A 19,682-nucleotide genomic window follows, 5' to 3' on the forward strand; every position below is an offset into this window, starting at 1 on the left:
CAATAAAAAAAAAATAATAGATGCAGCTGGTGCTCCCCCCCCACCTCCACGCATCTACTGCCACGCAGGAACGCGGGGCATGTCGTAAGTAGGATGGTTGTGAAGTGTATGGCAAGGACAGGCCAGCAGACTGGGATCCCTGATGGCTTTCCATGTAGATAGTTATTACTGCACAGTGCGCGGCTATTTCTTGCTTCACCCTAGACTGCAGCCTATTCGCCATACCGTCTTCTAAGAAGGGAAAATTGCATTTTGATCTAAGGGCAGTGAGTACACTCGTTGCGGTCACACAACACTACCATGCCTGTGTATAGTCGTACAGATTATATATGTACATCGTGCAAACTGAGATTTTCTTAGCAAACTCATGCTGTGACCCTTGTAGCTCAAAACCCCTTGTGAGCCAAACCCCTCTAACACAGCGTATTTCAGGTTTCTCCTAAACTTCTGCAAAAGGGTGATTAGCCCATGCAATCAAATGGAGTGCAGAAAGTAGACAGGATCTCCGCAGATGACGTGCCTGCCTGACATGCCCTATCTCGATGGCAAATAAGCACACGGAGCTCAAACAGCACTGCTTTTTCCCCAAGAGGTGGTTCCCAACTTTATGCTTTCAGCTAAAAGCATAAATTTCTAGCAGAGTGCTGGGGGACAACAGCTCCTGGTTGTAGTTACACATTTACCTGTTGGTAAACTCCCTGTGCCGTACAACACACTTCTTCAGTCTGTGCTTTACATTGTCCTGAGTCGAAGCTATTGCATGTCGTGACATCCATCTTTGCAAGCCAGTAAAATACCGTCATGTAAAAATGCATAGATCTACTTAAAATAAAAGCTTTTCACGGCCAAGTAACAAGCCCCGGTGTGATTGTTCGGGCCAGGTGATGTGGGCAACTGCCTTCTTCTCAGAGGTGCAAGTGTGCCTCTCCCCGCCGCAAAGCAATGCTCAGAAGCAGCGAGGGAGAAGCACAAGCTCTCGATCCACCTCCTTTACGCAGGCCACTTGTTTCCCCAGAAGAGTGGTGTGCTCTCCTGGCATGGGGATTTATAAATAACCTTCGGTGGGGAAAGCAGTGGGACCTGCGAGGAGCTGTGTCCTTTCTAGAGCAGGTCTCTCCGCAGTTGGGATGGGGTGCCAGGGGGAGAGTCAGGCTGGCAGGACTAACCGTGCTTTGAAAACCAGAAACATCTGCTTGCTCACATACTGTGGTGACTCCAGGGTTTGCTTCACGGCTGAGTTGCTGGGATTACACTGCTCTCTCTCTTGCTACGTGTACCATCTCATGCAAAACTGACCAAACAAAATGGAAGGATTCCCCTATCGGACACCCCTGAAAAAAGAGTGGATTTTCAGTACAAGATTAGCCACAATAGCGCGCATTTGCATTTTCCGTACAGAATCTGTGTATTCTTTCAAAATTGAACTAAGCGCAATACGACATCCCGCCACCCTCCTCTCATCAGGTCTTTTTTTTTCTGTCCTCTGCAGCCTATCTTCTACTTTGTTCTTTTTCTCTAAACACTTTGTTCCACCCAGTTCCACCTCCCCAATCTCCCTCAAGTCCTTTCCTTTGCTAATCTTACATTTACAGTCCCTACTTATCTCTGGTCAAAAGGCCAAATCCTGCTTTCAATTCAGCCATGATCCTCGAATTTTTGACCCATTTTTAAAGTATGTATATTCCTGCTTTATCCAGTGCTATCTATCATTCAGGTTTGGAAACAGTACCCCCCGAACATGTGTGAGCCCAGCTAACTAGTTGTTTCCTCTTAAAACTCTCTGTTGGAAAAAATCAAACGATAACAGCTGAACTACCAATTTGTTGGGATTCTCACCAGTCGCACCCATTCATCAGGTCGTACCGTTCCTCTCCTCCCATCATCCATTTCTTGTCTTATATTCGGACTGAAAAGTACTGGTGGCACCTACCCTTTTTGAATTCCAATTAAGAGTGGACTTTCTCTGGTCAAAGCATCCCTTTATATATGGAAACAGGAGGAATGGAATCCCACTAAAAATTAAACCAAACCCAGTATGTTTTAAGTAAGCATATATATATATATATAAAAATATGCATATATGTGTGCATATATATAAACACATATGGTGTTTGTGTGTTCATGTGACTCTCCTAACAAAATAGTATTTATACTAGTTTATATAAAATGCTTATTACTATGGCTACCCAGTTAAAGAAAGCTAATCTCATTTAGGTTTTTCTTGTGGAAGAACACACACAAGAAATTAATTGCACTTATCAAAAACCTCTGTTAGTTCAAATGAATACTGTGCATTTATTTATCCTTGAACAGGTGCAGTACCCCTACAACATGACAGTGGTAGTTCTGGGTGTTTTCAAATTTGGGTGCCTTTGCAACTGCATACATACTCCAAATACACACATGTTTGAGAGATGGGAGTCTTTGAATACAGACTTTTAATTTTCTTCAACAAACTCTTAGCTCCAGTTAAATTCATCAAACCAATACATAAATATTCTCACTCGCTCTCTGTATATATACATATGCATACACACATATATATGCATATACATATACACATATATACACACTCACAAACAGGAAAGCCAAATATGTTGCCCTTTGCCCAGTAACTTGCAATATGTTTTGCTTGCTTGTTCTTCTGCTTCAGACAAAAATAACGAGACCTTTTCTCCATCACACGTTCACAAAGGCACAGACAAGCACTAGACAGCACAGGTTGGTACATGAACCAGCCGCAACAGTCAGACAGTGCTCACTAAGTAGCAGGCAACCTTTAACACTTGTTTTGGGAGAGGAAAATGGGATTTGGTAAGTATGGAGCCCAATCATTCTGAATCTTAGCAAAGAGTTAAGGCTTGAGAACCTGGCGGCTTAGCAGGCATATTTCCACAAATACAAACCTCACTGTGGGTGTATTTCAAAGTATCACATAACCGTCTAGGAAAGTCCCCGATAAATTACTCCGATGCTGTCTCAAAAGACAACATTCCCAGTCTAGTAGAGAAATTTTAACAGCAGCAACTGCTTTTATTTCAATACCAAATCTCGGCTTTACTAAAACCAGTGTAAATTTCCTAGGGACTTAAAATCCTCTCCGTAGAAAAGCATTCTGCATTCTCTCGCTGCCTAAAAAATATTGCGTCACACACAAAATGGAAACTGTCCAATGAAACATTCAAAACTGTATTGGAGAAACACTGCATAGGCTGTGAAGAACACGCTCCTTGCATTCCCAGAAATGGTCCACGGAAGTTTCACCATCAAGTGGAAATCGAGTTGTTTTCCAGCTCTAATGTATGAATCTTCCTTCTACAGTTCTTGCATGAAACAGGAACTGTGTTCAACAGCATCCAAGACTCCTCCTTTTACCACTTCTTCTTTTTTTTTTTTAAATTGGAAATCACAACCCTGGAAGCATTTTGAGCACAAACTGTTCTCACAGATGTCAAAGGGAGTTTTCAACTGACATCACCATGGCCTGAATTTTACCCCTTATGTTTGACCATGTTTTGTGAAATGCCCAGCAAAATGGGGTTTTCCACATTTGGGATACCCCTTGTACAGATAACAGTAAGAAAGGATTTAGACTTGGAGAATATCCACTTACAGGTCCCAGATGCCACTCAATGCGTTTTAAAATTCCAAGGAATAAATGCTCTTTGTGCTTGTCCCTAGAGCAGGGCAATGTCTGAAAGGGCACAGGTCATATTTAATTTACCCTGGGCTAGGTATTATTTCCTACAGACAAAATTTGACTTCTGAAGTAATTCACTAGTCTTTATTGCTACTTTTGGTAAAATACTTGTGAAGGAAGAATCTGTATGTTTCAAAATTAAAACCTGTATTTGTTTCAAAACATTTAGCTAGTTTGCATATACAAATTATTCTAGGGCTTTTTTTCTTACATTTGCCCTTTGCTTTCTCAGACAGCAGGTTTCCAGAGTTCTCTGGGTCCAGAAATGTTTTTAACCTACACACACACAGAGCCACTCAGCTTCACACAAACAAAACCTTTCAATTAAAAAGCAGACCCTGCCTAAATAATGTGATCATAGCAGCAAGCCAAACCCTGAAGGAGGTTGATCAAAGTCCAGGAAAACACAGGGTCATTCCAAAACCCCTTATTCCCACCCACCCCAGAAAATACCAAAAAGTACATACAGGACATTGACTTTATTAAAAATTATGTCATGTGCCAAAAGCTGCACAAATTTGATGTCATTTCTGGATAAAGACTTGGACGCCTGTAGGACTTTTTTCAGTTTTTTCAGTTAACTAAAAAAGAAAAAGAAAGGTATCTCTCTCTCCCTAAATCCTGTCCTGTAATTGCCCAGGCCAAGTGAGACTGCGCAGATCTGTACTTTGGTACACATGTGTTCATCTGGATTTCCAAAACATCCCTTCTCTCTCCTGTATTCGTTCACCTCCTCCCCTTTGCACCTGCTATTGCCTTTGTTATGCTTCTGATGACCTATATCTTATTCTAAATGTATGTATGCATTAAATATGCCTGTGTGTATATAAATAGACACATATACACAGGATATACAAACACAAGTACATACAGAAACATACATTAAATGCTTGAGATACATGTGTAAATTGGTTTCACGGAGACGCAGCTGGCAATCTTGTATTACTTCAGCTTAGTTTTATAGAGGTGTGCTCCTCTCTCCACCCCACCTCCTGAAACTCCTAAGGTGCTAATACAGAGCACTTCTGAGAGTCAAGCCAAGCAAGCTTATTTATCAATCTAAACTTCAAAACCAATATTGTACTACCTTGGCATTACCGTCCTGTTACCTCCTGTGTTAGCCTGAATCACCCTTAAGGTTAATATTCCAGCCTGTGATCAACAGTAAGTTGCTTCAGACAGTGAGGATTCAGCAAATGCAGGGTCATCCACGTCTTTGACAGTAGAAAACTAGAACTATATATAGAAAAGTTAGCTTTTTATCATTTTCTTTTAAGACAGTATATAGCCAGCTCAAAAAATGAAACCAGCACATAGGACACTGAGCATACATCCATCGTTACAGAAGTCAGTGTGAATTAGACATGAAGTCATTCAAATCATTTCAGTTCTGATCTTACTGTATCATTTGATTCACCTTTATTGCTTCCAGTGAGTATCTTCATGACCTGTATCTGACTAGCAATTCACTCAGTTTGTAAAAATTTAAATTTACAGCGCTCACTTACCACAGCCTGCAACACGCACATGAATTTTCTCTCATCCTGTCTGTGTATTATGTGCTGAATGACAACTTTTATTTAAAAAGGAATTCAAGAAATAAAATATTGCAGGCATTAATAAAACTTTCCAAAGAATGACATAATAGTCCCATAACCCTTTACTGAGTTGAAAACGAAGTGATCTTCAAACCTCTTATTACTGTCATCAAAAATCAAGTACTGTAAAATAACATGTAAGCTAGAGAAATTAGACTGGTAAATGAAGAAAATACAATTTTTCTTAATAGGTGAATCTAGTTGTTGTGGTTGTTGGAGCTTCTTTTTGTAGTCATTAAGTCTGATAACATGTCTAACAAGGATTTACAAGAAAAAACCCACCTACTTTATTTTAAAAATAAATTTAGGTGATATCCAGTAATAAGTAGAAACTAAAGTTACTTTGAAAAGGATAACCAGACTAGAAACCACCAAGTGATCTGAAGGCTTGGGAACAGTTCACGTCATTCATTAACATCCCTTTGAATCACCAGTCACGGGGAGCCAGTTTCTCTTTTTCTCACGCTCTTGCGGGGATGACCTTCGTGAGTCTGTCCAGCAGGTGGCTTTGATCCTCTTCCAAACGTGTACAAACCCATCAAGTGAAGTTCCTTCACACTCAAAACCATCAGTGCTGCAGTAGAAAATTAGTGGCTACATTTAAGTCATTATTTGAAGCCCTCAGGGCTTCTAGAGCATCTCCCCTGGAAAAGCCCATTTCCATAAGTCGTGCAACCTAGAAAAGAAATAACATAACAACAGTTTAGAGTTTTATTCATGCTGTGTGCGCATTAGTCACGTTAACAGTGTCAGAGATCTCTTTTCCACTGATCGGGCTGTTCAAAAGCTTACTTTTTCAGAGAGTAAGCAAGCATGGCTATGCACTGTCACAAAGACATATCTGGGACAATATGCTTGAGAACATTGCCAAAGAGATGACTGCTTTCTGATACTTTATCCAAAACCAACCGTTTGCTTAAAATGCCACACCTGTATTTTCCTAGCTGGTCCAGTTTTGAAATAAGAGTAAAATAGAAAGTATGGCACCACACATGACAACTACAATCTGACCTTGGGGCTTGCTGCTCTTGACAAGAACAGGACCTCAAGAACCTGACACTGACCAAAATACAGAATTTTACAGCAGATGCGAAAACCTGTCTGGACATCCTTAGCTCTACTTTCCTTGAAAAGACCTACTTCTTCAGATGGCATTAAAAACCTCATTCTGGGTAGTTTTTAAAATAAACCTGAAAGTTAGCCCTAAAACAGAGGCAGTACAATACTTAAATGGGTTCAGTAAAATTCTTCAAAGGATTCTACACATTCTCAAAACAGTGTAAGTCAGTGACATTTGATGGAAGAATTACCTGGAAAAGGGCACATTAAGACAGTGATTTTGGTAATCAGTAACGACTTGACCACACCTCTTCATAATATCATGTACTCGACACCCAGCCTTTTTGCTCTGTGCTAACAGATATTCAAACTATCACATGTAAAGAGCTATGTATGTATAACCAAATTTAAAGTACAGTTAAATTCCAATCTAAAGTACATTTAGAATCTACAATTCTCAATTAGGTATGACCAAAAGTCACAGTAGAACTCATCCACTTTTATGGTTAATCTTCCAGAGGGGGGAAAAACAAAGCGAGAGGGTGCAGGGAGCAGCACGTAAAATTAACTGTGGCCACTGGCAGCATAAAGCATTCCCCATCCTGCTCCAAACAGCCTTGTGACCAGACACCACAGCTCCTGAACCTGGAGGTCCTGGGCTACAGGAGCTGTCTGCGAGCTACCACTGCTCCTCCTCTGCTTGTACGGAGCCTGCAGCAGCAGAATGAAGCTGAGCAGGGACGCGGCAGAGGCCATTTACATCTCAGGAGCAATCTTCCCAGGGTGCAAAAGCAATGTGCACTGGCGCTGAAAGTACTTTAAATGCCTTTTAAAAGAAAGGTGCCGTTAAAAGCAACCTCCCCTTCCTCTAAGACACGTCCAGAACTTTTAGTATTTTTAATATTCTCTGTTTTGGCAGCTTACTGAGAAACATACTACTGCCAAGTATGCCCAGAGGTGGGGGTCCTCCTTTTCTTAATCTAAATACACTGCTACAAAACATTCGAAAATGGCTGCCTTGGTTGTCAGAATATCAAATATGGTACTGATCATTTTTGTGCCTTTCCCCCTTTTCCCCCCCTTACAACCCAATGTCAGTTTCTCACCTTCTTGTAGAGAGAGAAATGAATTGCTACTTTCGACACCTCTGCAACAATAGTGTAACTTCAAACTGGATTTCATAACCCGTAACTTTCTGAAGTTTCCTCTGTCTGATTTTTCATCTAAGATTGTGTTTTTTTATGAGAAAAAGGGCAGGCAGTGGAATAAAAGCTAACCACAGAAAGACGTTTCAGAAGAAAGGTTTTTACTGCAGTTGCCATGAATTCTAACCTTAACAAGTGGTGGATGGAACTGCAATGTTCCCATTTACAGAAATATCCAGCGAGCATCACAGGGAATAGATTGTAACAACAAAAAGCTTTTTGTCTGAGAATATTTTAACCACAGGAACTGAATCCAGCTCCAGGAAACAGACACGTATACTGGTAACGGTAATTTAAGGTGCTAAAAAACCCACAAGAAATGCAGAGATTTTTGTACCAAAAGCATTGCAAATGCTTGCAAATTTTAATCTGAAGAACAGAAGAAAACCTTGCATTTCTGCCATTTGAAGACAACTTGTGCAGTTATTGGTACAGTCCTGAGAAATCAAAAGTGCTTAGATTACTTTTTTTGCAGGGTAACTAGACAGCACTGCAAATGACAGCAATCAGGTGAGCTCTACAACTTCCATGCATTAGAAAATATAAGCATATATTGCTTTCATAAGTCTGGACCTAAAGGCTTTGGGTAAGAATCCAGCACAAGTCAGAGTAATAACTATTTCATTAGTTCCAGCCCAACAATAAAAGTTCTCATAAGCAGAATTTGTCAATAAAACAAATAAACAAACCCACCCAGCAGGTAGATCTTTTGGTCCACCCCATACCTGGCACCGAGTAGGCTTTCAGGCTGGCCAAAACTAAGTTTTTAGGTTTTGTCCCAGGTGTTCTTTGGTGTGGGGGTTTTATTTTTCTTTTTTATTTTTTTTTCCTTTTTGGACATAGCCCAGCAGGGTTGCAGTCAAAACCACCAATGCAGTTAAAGTTTTGAACATTTTGAATATAATCTAACATTGGCTCAAAACTAGAAATCAGATCACAGCAAAGATTTCTGGTTGGGACAAGCTCATTTTAAACTAACTAGAAATGACAGCATGATGCTAGCAAGTGTTGATTTATCTCCCTAAAAAAGGAAAAAGGGAAAGAAAAACTCACCCTTGAAACCTACTCTTGTTCAAGGGTAGCAGAGAACTTAGACTATAAAATGGCTAACGCACCTAACTGCTACATAGGTGCATAGATAGGCTACAACCAGAGAACTTGACTGTATGCAATAAATCCGAATATAGAAATAAGACCAATCTTAAATTCTTAAATTTCCTAGTAAATCATCCTCTCTTTTGAGAAGAAAACTATCAATAAAAATCTAAAAATCTAAATCCATACAGTAAGTCTAAATCCATACAGTAAGTCTAAATCTATACTTGATAGAAAAAACACAAACTTCTCTATGGCATCACTATGTGAAGTCAGTCAACCACATTATTGAGGGAAACATCCAAGTTTCGGACCAAAAAACTTATTTCCAAAACTTTAATTCCAAAAAACTACATGACTGAATTGGAAACTTAAGCTGGAGACCTCAGTGAAGGAAAACCTGCATGTCTACAAGACAAACAATGAAATCTATTTGTCATTCTTTCTTCTTTGAAACATTTATTTTATCAGATTTGAATAGCCCCCACTAGTGAAACTGTCTCATCTTTAAATGCAAAAGACAAGCAGTTACACATAAAAGCAGAAACTCCCAAGTTGATCTGTAACTCTGGTTTGGATGGTAATGACAATTTGCTGTCTCTGTATTGTGACTGTTATCTGATATTCTAACTTGTGCTGCTATAGAGAACGTTTAAGAAACTGTGTCAACAGATTATAAAAAATTAGTAGAGGTAATTCCTAACCAGTTTTTTTAAATGCCATTTTACAATAGAAAAATGTTTACCTGCTCTTCAGAAACCTCGGTAGGTGGAGGTGTGTCTTGTTCAGATGGGCGATGATCTTGGTAATTCGCATTATGTCTATGACGTAAAGGAGGAAACAGTCTATTCCAGTTAATCATCCCACCCTGAAACCAGACACTGCTGTCAGTCTTTGCAAAAAGAACTGCAGATATTTTTAAACAAAAAGATCATCCATCCCACACAATACGCAAGGCAAACGTTTGAGTAAAATACTTTATTTTAAACAACAAAAACTGCTGCAATGTCTTACGAAGTAGAAATTGGGACTGGTTACTGCTTTACTAGTTATTAAAAGTAATGGCTGTAAATTAAGGAAAAGTACTAACAGAAGGAGGAAAGGATGTTTCACATCCATTGTGAAAGATTTGGTTTACTACAGTGCTAGATTTCTGAGGCTGAAGGATCGCTCTCTTTACTGATGGGGATTTGCCTGGCCAGAGATGGAACACTGGGTCCTGCAAGTGTTTTGCAAGACTGCCGCTGGAGTTAACCAGGGAGAAAGAGTGCAAGAAATAACAGAGAGGAAAAAGCAAAAACGGATTCTCAGTGCATCAGCGAAACCACATCAGGAAACTCAGAAGCAGCCCAACCTTCAGGATACCTGTGATTTCCATGCAAGTGATTACTTCTGTGACACCAACACGACTATTACAGACGCACAGACCACCTCACCTAACTTCCGCCTACTAAATAACATTGCAAAATCTGGCCGTGTTCCAGTGCCAAAACATTTTTAACTACAGAGTAATAATACAAATACACAGCAGCAACATATGTACGGTGTAAATCACAGAACTGAAACTTTCTTTTAACAACCAAGCTTCAAGTCTTGTAATAGTAAGACATTTAGAATATAAAGTACAAATACTAAAGTACAAGCTTTATAATTGTCCAGAAATAATTAATCCTCATTTTATTAGCTTAAACAAACATTTTTTAATTGTGTCACACCAAAACCACAGGCCCTGCAAGCAGGGAAGAAGAGCAAACCACAAATCTCTCTTTTCTATACAATTTGTTAAAACACTTTTTGCAGTTTGCCTTGTCTTCTTCCTCCTCCCCTGCTCCCTCCGTTACTATGGAGAAGATCCCCCTCCCTTTCTGTATGTATAGGACAGGGACTTCCTTCCTCTAGTTGCTCTATTTTAGTTCTATAATGTCGTTTCTCAGAAGACCTTCCTCTTAAGAGGTTTTTCTTTTCTCTCTCAGCGAGGGCTCTTCCTGCCTTTATGTACCCCTAGAGCATTAAATGCTCTCTGCTCAATCAGATTAGCAGCAGGTAAACCCGCTCCTAGACCAAAAAAAAAAAAAAAAAAAAAAAGTTTTCCAGCCCTTTCCTTTGTTTTCTTCCTTTCTCTCCAGAGGAGACCCAACCAGCCCAGACACCACAGGGGGCAGTGCAATAGCACACTTAAAAAAACATTTGGGGAGTCACGAGATTTGAAACACTGGCTTGTGAACGGTTCCAGTCCCTTATATACTAGAGCACATTTTTCCCTGTGAAGATGTGCAATAGCTAGGAGTCATCACTGGTTTTCAAGACATAGTTTCCACTGTTCGTGATTTTGAATTTAAAAAATGATTATGTGTCTACATTTCTATTTAGCGTACTGCATAAAACATTTGCTTAAAAGTCATGAGGTTTTAACCAAAGGATTCTGTATAAGCCTTGCATTAGCCAAACAGCGTAGTGTAGTAAAAAGGAGAATTGGTTTGTAGTTTAAACCCAGAAAGGAATGTCAGACCTTCTACTGACACCATGGCACTACTCCGTGGTCTTAGAAAATCACATCCTGTACTTCCCCATCTATAATTTCCCTTAACTCAGAATTATGTTGAGTTTTAGTTCATTAACGTTGAATTTCTGAAAGTCTGCTAAGCTCTATAGTTCAGCAAGAACACTGCACTAATGCTGCTTTGCCTGTTTTCATTCTTTTGAAAAGACCTGAGGAAGAGAAAATAACGCTTCCACGGGTCATTCACATTAAATCGGTGAATTGAAAAATGCCAACAGCACTATGAGACATTCCTTTGAAGCACCAGAAGTCATACAGAATAATGTATATGAAATATAAAATCTACAATAAATGTATTAATTTAGCAGTATCCCAGCGTATCTGAAGACTGAAATAAACGTACCTTTCCAGCTATGCCCTCAGCTTCAATACTGAGCTGCCTATTCCAATTTGGTTTTGCATTGTCCCTGTCTTGCGTGCTGTCACCTAACACTACAGAGACATGTCTACTTCCTTAGCCTAAACTTACAAAGCATTTTAAATTAACATAAGCAGAATTCATTACTTTCAATAAAAAAAAGCAGATTCCTTACCAAGGTAACTATTTGGTTTTGAAAGTTTACAGCAGACATCTTGATAAACTACAGATGTGGACTCATGTATTCAGAAGAGATCCACATGAAGACCGCGAACTCTTTCCCAGAAATAACAGACTAGAAAACTTAGATCAAAATACTTGTGAAAAGATCTTTTTCAGTTGCCCTCAGAATATTTCAATTACCTTTGGAAATTGCGACAAACATAACCCATCAGTTCTTAACTATAATGGTATATGAACACTTATGTTTAGGATTAATCCCAACATTATGGTCCACTTCTCATCTGTGTATTACTTTACAAACTGCACCAAAACCAGGCACATTAGGCTTCTTTATCTTGACTGCAAGAAAATTGTTTCCCCTCACAGACTTGCCTCTAATTACATGATAGACACGCACAAAGTCAGGCTCGAAAGAGCAGAGGTTTGGGGAACAGCAGCAGGAACTATGGGACTGGTACTGTGCCCAATCCCGTACAGTAAAGGTAAGGAAAAATTAGGAAGCGCAGCTAATGACTCAGATCCACAGAAGACGGAGATCAAGGCTATCGATTTCCAGTGTGGATGGTGACTGTGTAAAGACTTTCAGACAACTTTAACTATCACAGCAGAAATACATGAAGATCTGTGAAGTTTAATTTGACCCAAAGCAAACAGCAAAAAATGTCTTAAATTAAGTAAATATCGCAAATTCCAGTTAAAAAAGTGTGCAGAAGGAGATTTCCAGACCAATACTCCTCCTTGCCTCACAGAAATGATTTTGCAGACATCCCCTTCATAATTTTACGACAATTTCTCTATTACAGTGGTTTTGACCATGCTAACACACTTACTCTGCGAGAAGTCAGGAAGATTTCACATGAAGATATCCAATCTGACGCATTTATTTAAGTGATGCTTCTAAACCACCTGAAAGTCCCTACTGGGGAATCAGCAAACAATATTTATGCATTTCACAATATACTTGAGCCCTGGCACCAGCACCCAACAGCACAGATGAGCTCACACCCATCTCCTTATCCTCCACAGGAGCCTTGTCTCAGGTAACAGAGCAATCTGGAGTGGTCCAAAACAGAGGAAGAAAAGGAGCTAAGAATTAAGCAGTGAGGATGATCAAGGGTCCAGTATGTCAGCTCCTTTCCTGAGCAGCACCTTCAGTGAGAAGTGTCTGCCAGTCCAATCCATTTAATGAAATCCAGGCAGTTCTTCTATGATGCTGGTTTGTCCACTTGTTATAAAAAAAATTAAGTTTAATACTAAATGGTTTGGGGGCTGGGACTTAACATGACTTAGGAGTAGGTAAGGAGGATGCCTTAAAACCTCTTACATTCAGGGCTAGTTTCCACAACTGACAGACTCAGGCTATCTTGCACCGAGATTATCTCAGGTGACATTTTTCTTCATCCTGAATCTTAGGTATTGGCGAGCAGCAAGCGCAGGTGCTGCTCCAAGAGGAAAGGGAAGCTGAGAGCCAAGGGTGACAACAAGGCAAGCAGAGGCAGTGGCCTCACCGAAACGTGCTGTGTTCCCACAGGATCCAAGTGAGAAGAGCAAAGCAGGTCCAGTGACAGTAACCATGGTCAGCCAAAAGTCCAGACTGCCGGGCAGGTGTAAGATCAAGCCTAGAAGTCAAAGTCAATGGGTCAGGAGCAGGGAGGGAGATACACTGGTTGGCACATGTGTATCCACAAAGCTCAGCAAGGACCAAGGGCAAGGATCTGAACTTAAAAGCGACTCCCAGTCGAAGTGGGTGAGGCCCCAACAAGGCTTCTCACAGGTATTTCTAACCACAGCTCCTTCTCACACAAGTCTGCTCCAAGGCTGAAGAGCTGTACTGTACCGGAGCTGGCCCTCAGCACAGGTAGCCAAACCCCTAGAGAGCCTGTTGGGGCACTCGGGGACACAACATAAACCAATGCCTTCCCCCAGTCAGTGCTCTGGACAGTAGCCACTTGTCACATTTTCTACGCAAAGGTAAGATTTCTTGTTCACGTCAGCTTCCTTAGTCCAATTTTTCCATGTCCAATTGTGCGAATGTTGCAAGATTTACTATAGCAAAAGGAAATTTTTTTTTGCATTTAATTCCTCCACTGCTTTGTTTGTGCTGCAGGATGAGAGGCTCAAGGTGGCCCTCTCTGCTTATGGCATGAAAACAGCCCCAAGCTCACTGTAGTCAAGAGGCTGAAGGTTCCCATCAATTTGCATGCACTGGTCCCAGGGCCTGCAGCGGGATGCTGTGAAGAACATCTAGTCTCCATTGCCAGCTGTCATACTTGTTTTCATGGCGTTAGTCAGAAACTCTGTTTTGGAAGTCCTGACCGCTGTGCTACTAGAGAGAGACAAGCACTGAAAAGTTCAGTCTACAGACTATCATTCATAAAAATACTTTGTACAAATTGGTGACCGGACCCTTATTTCTGTCTGCAACACAGTCTTCCACATTGCAGCAGGAAAAACACTTGACAAAAAGACTGCTTCATTAATTATTTGACTACAAAGGTGTCGGACACACCTAAGAAAGGCCCCTATCAGCCCTTCCTCCTCCCTTACTCCTAGGTTGTAAATTTTTAACTAAAGAAAAATTCAGTTTCCTTTGGTTTAGCAGTGCAAAGACTGGGTTAATCGGTTGATTGTAAATTCTTTGTTACTGCCTGATAGGAGACAAACATACCAAGGAGACCATTTTATCGGTCTCTGATAAGTCACTACTACAAGTGGATTAGGAGAACACTGGTGATGTTGGAACTTCTGTTACAGGAAGACAACAAACTGGTCCCAAGTTTAGATGACCAAAGAATGAGATTTAACAAAGGACTGGATTAAGGGAATGGGAAAATAGCAGCTCTTCATTGCAGAAAAGATTGTAAGGAAATGCCATATTGATGACTTATTCTTGGATAGGTGCCGGGGCTTTACGTACTGAAGTTGTGCTTATGAGGTCACATCCTTGATGTCTTTTTTTGTTTTGGGTGTTGGGTTTGTTTTTTTTTTATGGTGTCTGGTACAATACTGTTTACAAGGAAAGGAGTATCCTCCTTTCCTACAGAATAAGGAAGAGGTATCTAGAGCTAGCAAATGTCTCTGTACAGCCTGCTAAAACGCCAGTTATGCCATGTCTTTTCATGTAATCTCCTTCCTCTCTTTTTGAAAAGCAGGTCTACCTGCTTCCCATACACATACCTGCCATGGCATATTTTGTAAAAGCACTTCTTATCCAAAGCTTGACAATTAAAAATGTTGTATTATGGACAATTAACAAATATCCAGTTAAGTAGCTGTCACATCTGCACATATTTTAATTAGACTAATTTCAAAAGAAATGAAAGAAAATGCTTTATAAAAGTCCTCTTGAAAGTGATGCATGTGGTTAAGATATTTTGATAACGTTATCTCATGTATATGGTTAATGCCAACTCGCCATCTGTTTGCACAAACAGGAAGCACCTCCTGATATCTGTCCTGTTCACCTTTTCTTAACATAACAACCGCAGCAAGAGAAAAAAAAAAAGAAAAAAAAAAAAAGGAAATTGCTTTGCATTTCATCTTCTAAAGTAACATTTTTAAAATTTGCTACTCTGCATAAGAGCCATTACTTGGTACAGACATAAATATCGTCTTACTTCTTTCATATAAAGCTTCAATTTAAAAAATTTACTGAAAGCAAGAAACACTTATTTGCTTTTCAGACCTAAATTTTTCTACAAGTAATTGACTCCAAAGTACACATACTAATGATATAAACAAAGAAAAAGCATAGCCATGAATGACACAATGATACCTGCTGCCCTGAACACTGCGTAAGAAAGATCAATGGCAATGCTGAAATTTCCAGTAGACTTATTCAAATGTCTAGCCTGCTTTTTTCCGTGAGGACAAAACTCTTCTGGGTTTTTAGGTTGGTTTTTTTTTTTTTTAAGTTTTTTTTTTTACTTTAATAACTTCCTTCTTTTGAAAGAGAGTAGAAATGTAACAGTATTAGTGTTCTGAGCATCGTTCTTAATGATGGAAAGAATTTTTCACCAAGGAAAGCACTACAGCAATTTCTAATGATATTCCAATTTCCTCTGGAAATTTATCCTACAGACAAGTCTCTTTAGCCAAGAGGCTCTGTCTCCAACTCTTAGCTGCTGCATCCTGAACTTTGATGCCTGCACTGTCCCAGAGGAGCTCACGTTTCACAGAAGTTCAGAAATCCACATGTGGTCTTTTCTGAAGCCTGATCAGCTATTTCCTTTGAAATCTAGGAGGAACACCTTAATCTGGCCTCTGAGGCTGCCCGAGAGACAATGGAAGGCATTTCAGCACAGGCACGATGCCTTCATAGTAGCAGAAGCCAGCAATGCCAACGGGGAGGCACGTCTGCTCCTTGGAGGCGAGGTGGGAAAGGCTGCCTCTGCTACTGCATTCGAGCCAGATGCAGACAGCTGTGAACGCTTCCTCGCGTACTTGTGCATGCCCAAGCTCTTGGCCCTGTAGACCACTGCTTGTCGCACACGGCAGGAAGGGGTGCCACTGTTTGGCTCAGACACACGACTGGCTGGCAGTAAGTGAAGAGGCATGTAGGTACTCCCAAAAACTGGCGGTTAGCTCAGAACACTGCAAGAGTCAGACTACTCTGCATTTAACCTGTTACAGTAAGGGTGAATACCTATTCTGTACCAAACTGTGCATCACAGTAACATTCACTTTTCATTACTGCTGTGATGCAGTAATTCAACCAGAAAGTGATGAATCATTATGGCAAGAATAAAGAAAGATATTTCATATCAAGCAGAAGTTGAAAGATGGCATTTTTGAGCACTGATGTTATTCATTCGTCCAACATCAGGGAAGTGTTGAGCAGAACTCTCAGACTTTGTTTGCAACAATAAATGAGGATTTGGATCTTCTCTAGACAGCAGAGACAGGTCTTCAACCACCTTTTCAAAGTACTTCCTTTTCCAAACTTCCTGGCTTCCCTTGCTTGTGTTTTTCATCCAAACTGGGTTCTTGCTGGCGCTGTGACATCACAGATATGGTCACGGCTACATCAGTTGAAAACATGCATCCATGTCATACTATTGGCAGTGGGCCTTGTCACTTTTTCCCACAGAAATCTCAGGTATATATTGAAAAGTAAGTTCCCATTATTAAAAATTAATCTTATAAGTGAGTGCCTTGTGAGAGGTGAAGCTGTCAATCGTAATCACCAGCTAAATTTTAAGGAATGACATGATTTGGAGCTGTTCTTACGTTTGGCATTCAACACTTGCTGAGTGAGATAATCAGGAGGGGGGGTCCAGTGAGCCAAATGCTGAAGGCAGGTCCACCAGCATGAACTCGCAGTCTGTACTTGAGGAAATAATGTTAGCTCCGTTTTAGACATTTTACACAAAACAAAGACAGTTCTAATCCTTACTACATGGCTCTTTGGATGTTGACTGGTGACAGTGGACTGTCGTTAAAGCATTATGATTAGACAGATAAACCTTCATTCACCTCCTGTGCACAAACCTTTTCAAAGAGTAATAAGTAGAGGCTGAAAGAAAAGTGAGAAATCAGAGTTCCAAAATTGTTTTGATTTGACAAGCTGAGATAACAAACACTGGGCACAAAGAAAACTCAAACCCAAATTCTCCAACATACTAGCATAAACACATACCGGAGTATATAAAGGGCTAGCCTATGATGACGTAGGGAAAAAAACAGATTAGCATCCCATTTTGGGATGTAAAGATTCAAGTTCTGTCTTAGGTTGCAAATAGGAGGGGCTTCCTTTTGTTGACATCTCAAAGTCAACATACAAGGATGGTGTCATACTTGCAACACTGTTCCGCGAAACTTTTTTATCTGTTGTGCCTCTTAAAGGTAGTGCATTAACGAACGACTGGTGAAACCTGCCTGCAGTTGTTAGGTGTTAATATCAGAGTTCTAATCAGAAAACCTGAATACTAAGATGGACCACTTACTATCTGAACTACATGCTTCTTGTTTACTACACGCTATGGAAGATGACACTAGGAAAAAGAAATAGCCCATCAAGACTCTCTCAGTGCAGACTGGAAGGACAGCAGAAGCAGCCCTGGAATCCAATAACCAACCACCCCCAAAGTGGATGCCTTATTTGCCCCATGTTCAAAGCCAGAAATGAAGTGACAGGTACAGCTAAAAAGAAACTTGTCTTCTGTAACCAGGAATTGATCAGACAACAGAGAATTACATACTCTGGAAATGCTTGGGGAGATTTGTACACCAGGAGGTTTTTTCCAGGGAACTGCCTCAAGTTAAATTGTTAGAGGAAGAGAATACAGAACAATCACACAGGAGAATAAACATACTCTATTTCTCAAAAAAATATTTCCTTTGAAATAAAACAATATTTTGCTTTAGGAAGCTGTCCAACCACTGTATCAACCACTGCTTCTCCAGGGAAATTGATTACAAATAAATCAAATTCAAAGGCTATAGCTCAAAAGCCCAGTCAGACTGAAAGAGAATTTCATAATTTCAGTCCAAGAAAAAAATGATAGTTCAAAGTGTGAGCGGTGTGCTACCGAGGAGTAGGAGTCAGAGATAGTTAGCCTTGTGACTGTGACAACTGGCTGTTAATGAGACACATTCAGCTTATACTAGTGGTACTACTAGCGTCTGTCAGCTTGTGGAATTGCCAACTTCCATGAAAAAGACAGAAAAATAAAGTGATAGTCTGTAGAGGAGAGAGTCATAAACTGCTCATTACCTGAATCAACACCCTGGAAATTCATCATTTTTAATTTCACACCTAGAATCCATGAAAAAAGTTATTCAGAAAAAGAAACCAGAAATATCTAAATAGCAATGGGTTATCAACTGCTGCAAATCTTATTGAAGTGAAACATTAAAAAACCAAAGAGTTCACACATGCCAACATCAGCAGTACATGCAGTTTTTATACTCAACAACCTCTAACAGTAAAGCTCCCCTTTTGAAATAAAAACAGGATTATTCTCAACACAAAGAAAACATTATTAAACAATTACAGAGAATAAGCAAGAAGAAAATGCCAGAAGAGTGCCAAAAAGCAAAGGATGAGTCAAAGACTCACGGAGGTCTGAAGGAGAAGATACTGTTTTCTCTACAAAAACTGAAGCTTTCTGCGATTTGAAAAAAGGCTTGGGTTGTGTCAACTCGTATATCGGCATGCAGAGGAAGGGAAGAATGAAGGAATACTGAGTCTAAATTTAGCCACCACGATTACTGCTGCAGCACACATGCTTCATTCATGGGCTGAAATAAACCCATAAATCACTTACTAGTTAACAGAATTCTTTAAAAATATGATGTCAAATCTTGTACACACATCTCGGGAGTCTGAGCTCCATTAACTTTTTTATCCTATTGGTACCCTACGTACAGTTGTCTTTGAAGTTTATGGCAAGGTTGCTAAAGGCAGTTTCTATTCAATTATGTCACAAAATCCCAAAGTAGCCTTAGGTAACACAGACTAGTTGGAATGGAAACCTAAATAGAGAAAAAGACTGTGTAACACTTGGCTGAAAATCTCACCCGTTTATTTAGGTAAAGCAGTCTGGTAGATTCCTTCCGGACAATGATACGTACATCTGTGGAACAATACGAACAGGCTGCTTCCATCCAAAGTCCTGGCCGTAAGAGCAAGAGTTTATATGGAGCCAGCAACGTATAAAGGTTGCAGAAGGTCTTCAGGGTTCAAAATGTCTGTTTGAAGGACTTGTTGTTGGTACTCAAACTTGTGAAGTTATTCAAGAAGACTTCATCAAAGTGGTATGTCTCAGTGCCAGTGGGAGAGCTAAAGAATATGCTCAGGTCTGGTTCTTACACTTCTTTGAGAAAGCAGAAATGGACTATCTGGGAGTATATTCACTGAGGGATTTTTTTCTACCATCGTGAATGAGGATAACATTCCTGAGGAGGAATTCTTGGTGCCAGG

At 40.1% G+C, this 19,682-nt stretch overlaps 1 protein-coding gene across 1 annotated transcript in view; it reads right to left on the reverse strand.

The window, feature by feature from the left end:
* Positions 1–2,421: 2,421 nt before the first annotated feature.
* UBAC2 (UBA domain containing 2) overlaps positions 2,422–19,682 on the reverse strand; it is a 106,996-nt gene continuing 89,735 nt past the window's right edge. Inside the window, exons 8-9 of the mRNA XM_052785712.1 lie at positions 9,403–9,525; positions 2,422–5,974 (exon numbers count right to left, since the gene is read on the reverse strand). Of these exons, the coding sequence (XP_052641672.1) occupies positions 5,867–5,974; positions 9,403–9,525 (231 nt within the window). The 3' untranslated portion in view covers positions 2,422–5,866. The remainder of the gene's footprint in view (positions 5,975–9,402; positions 9,526–19,682) is intronic.

The sequence above is a fragment of the Harpia harpyja genome, chromosome 4, assembly GCF_026419915.1.
Source record: "Harpia harpyja isolate bHarHar1 chromosome 4, bHarHar1 primary haplotype, whole genome shotgun sequence".
NCBI classification, from domain to species: domain Eukaryota; kingdom Metazoa; phylum Chordata; class Aves; order Accipitriformes; family Accipitridae; genus Harpia; species Harpia harpyja.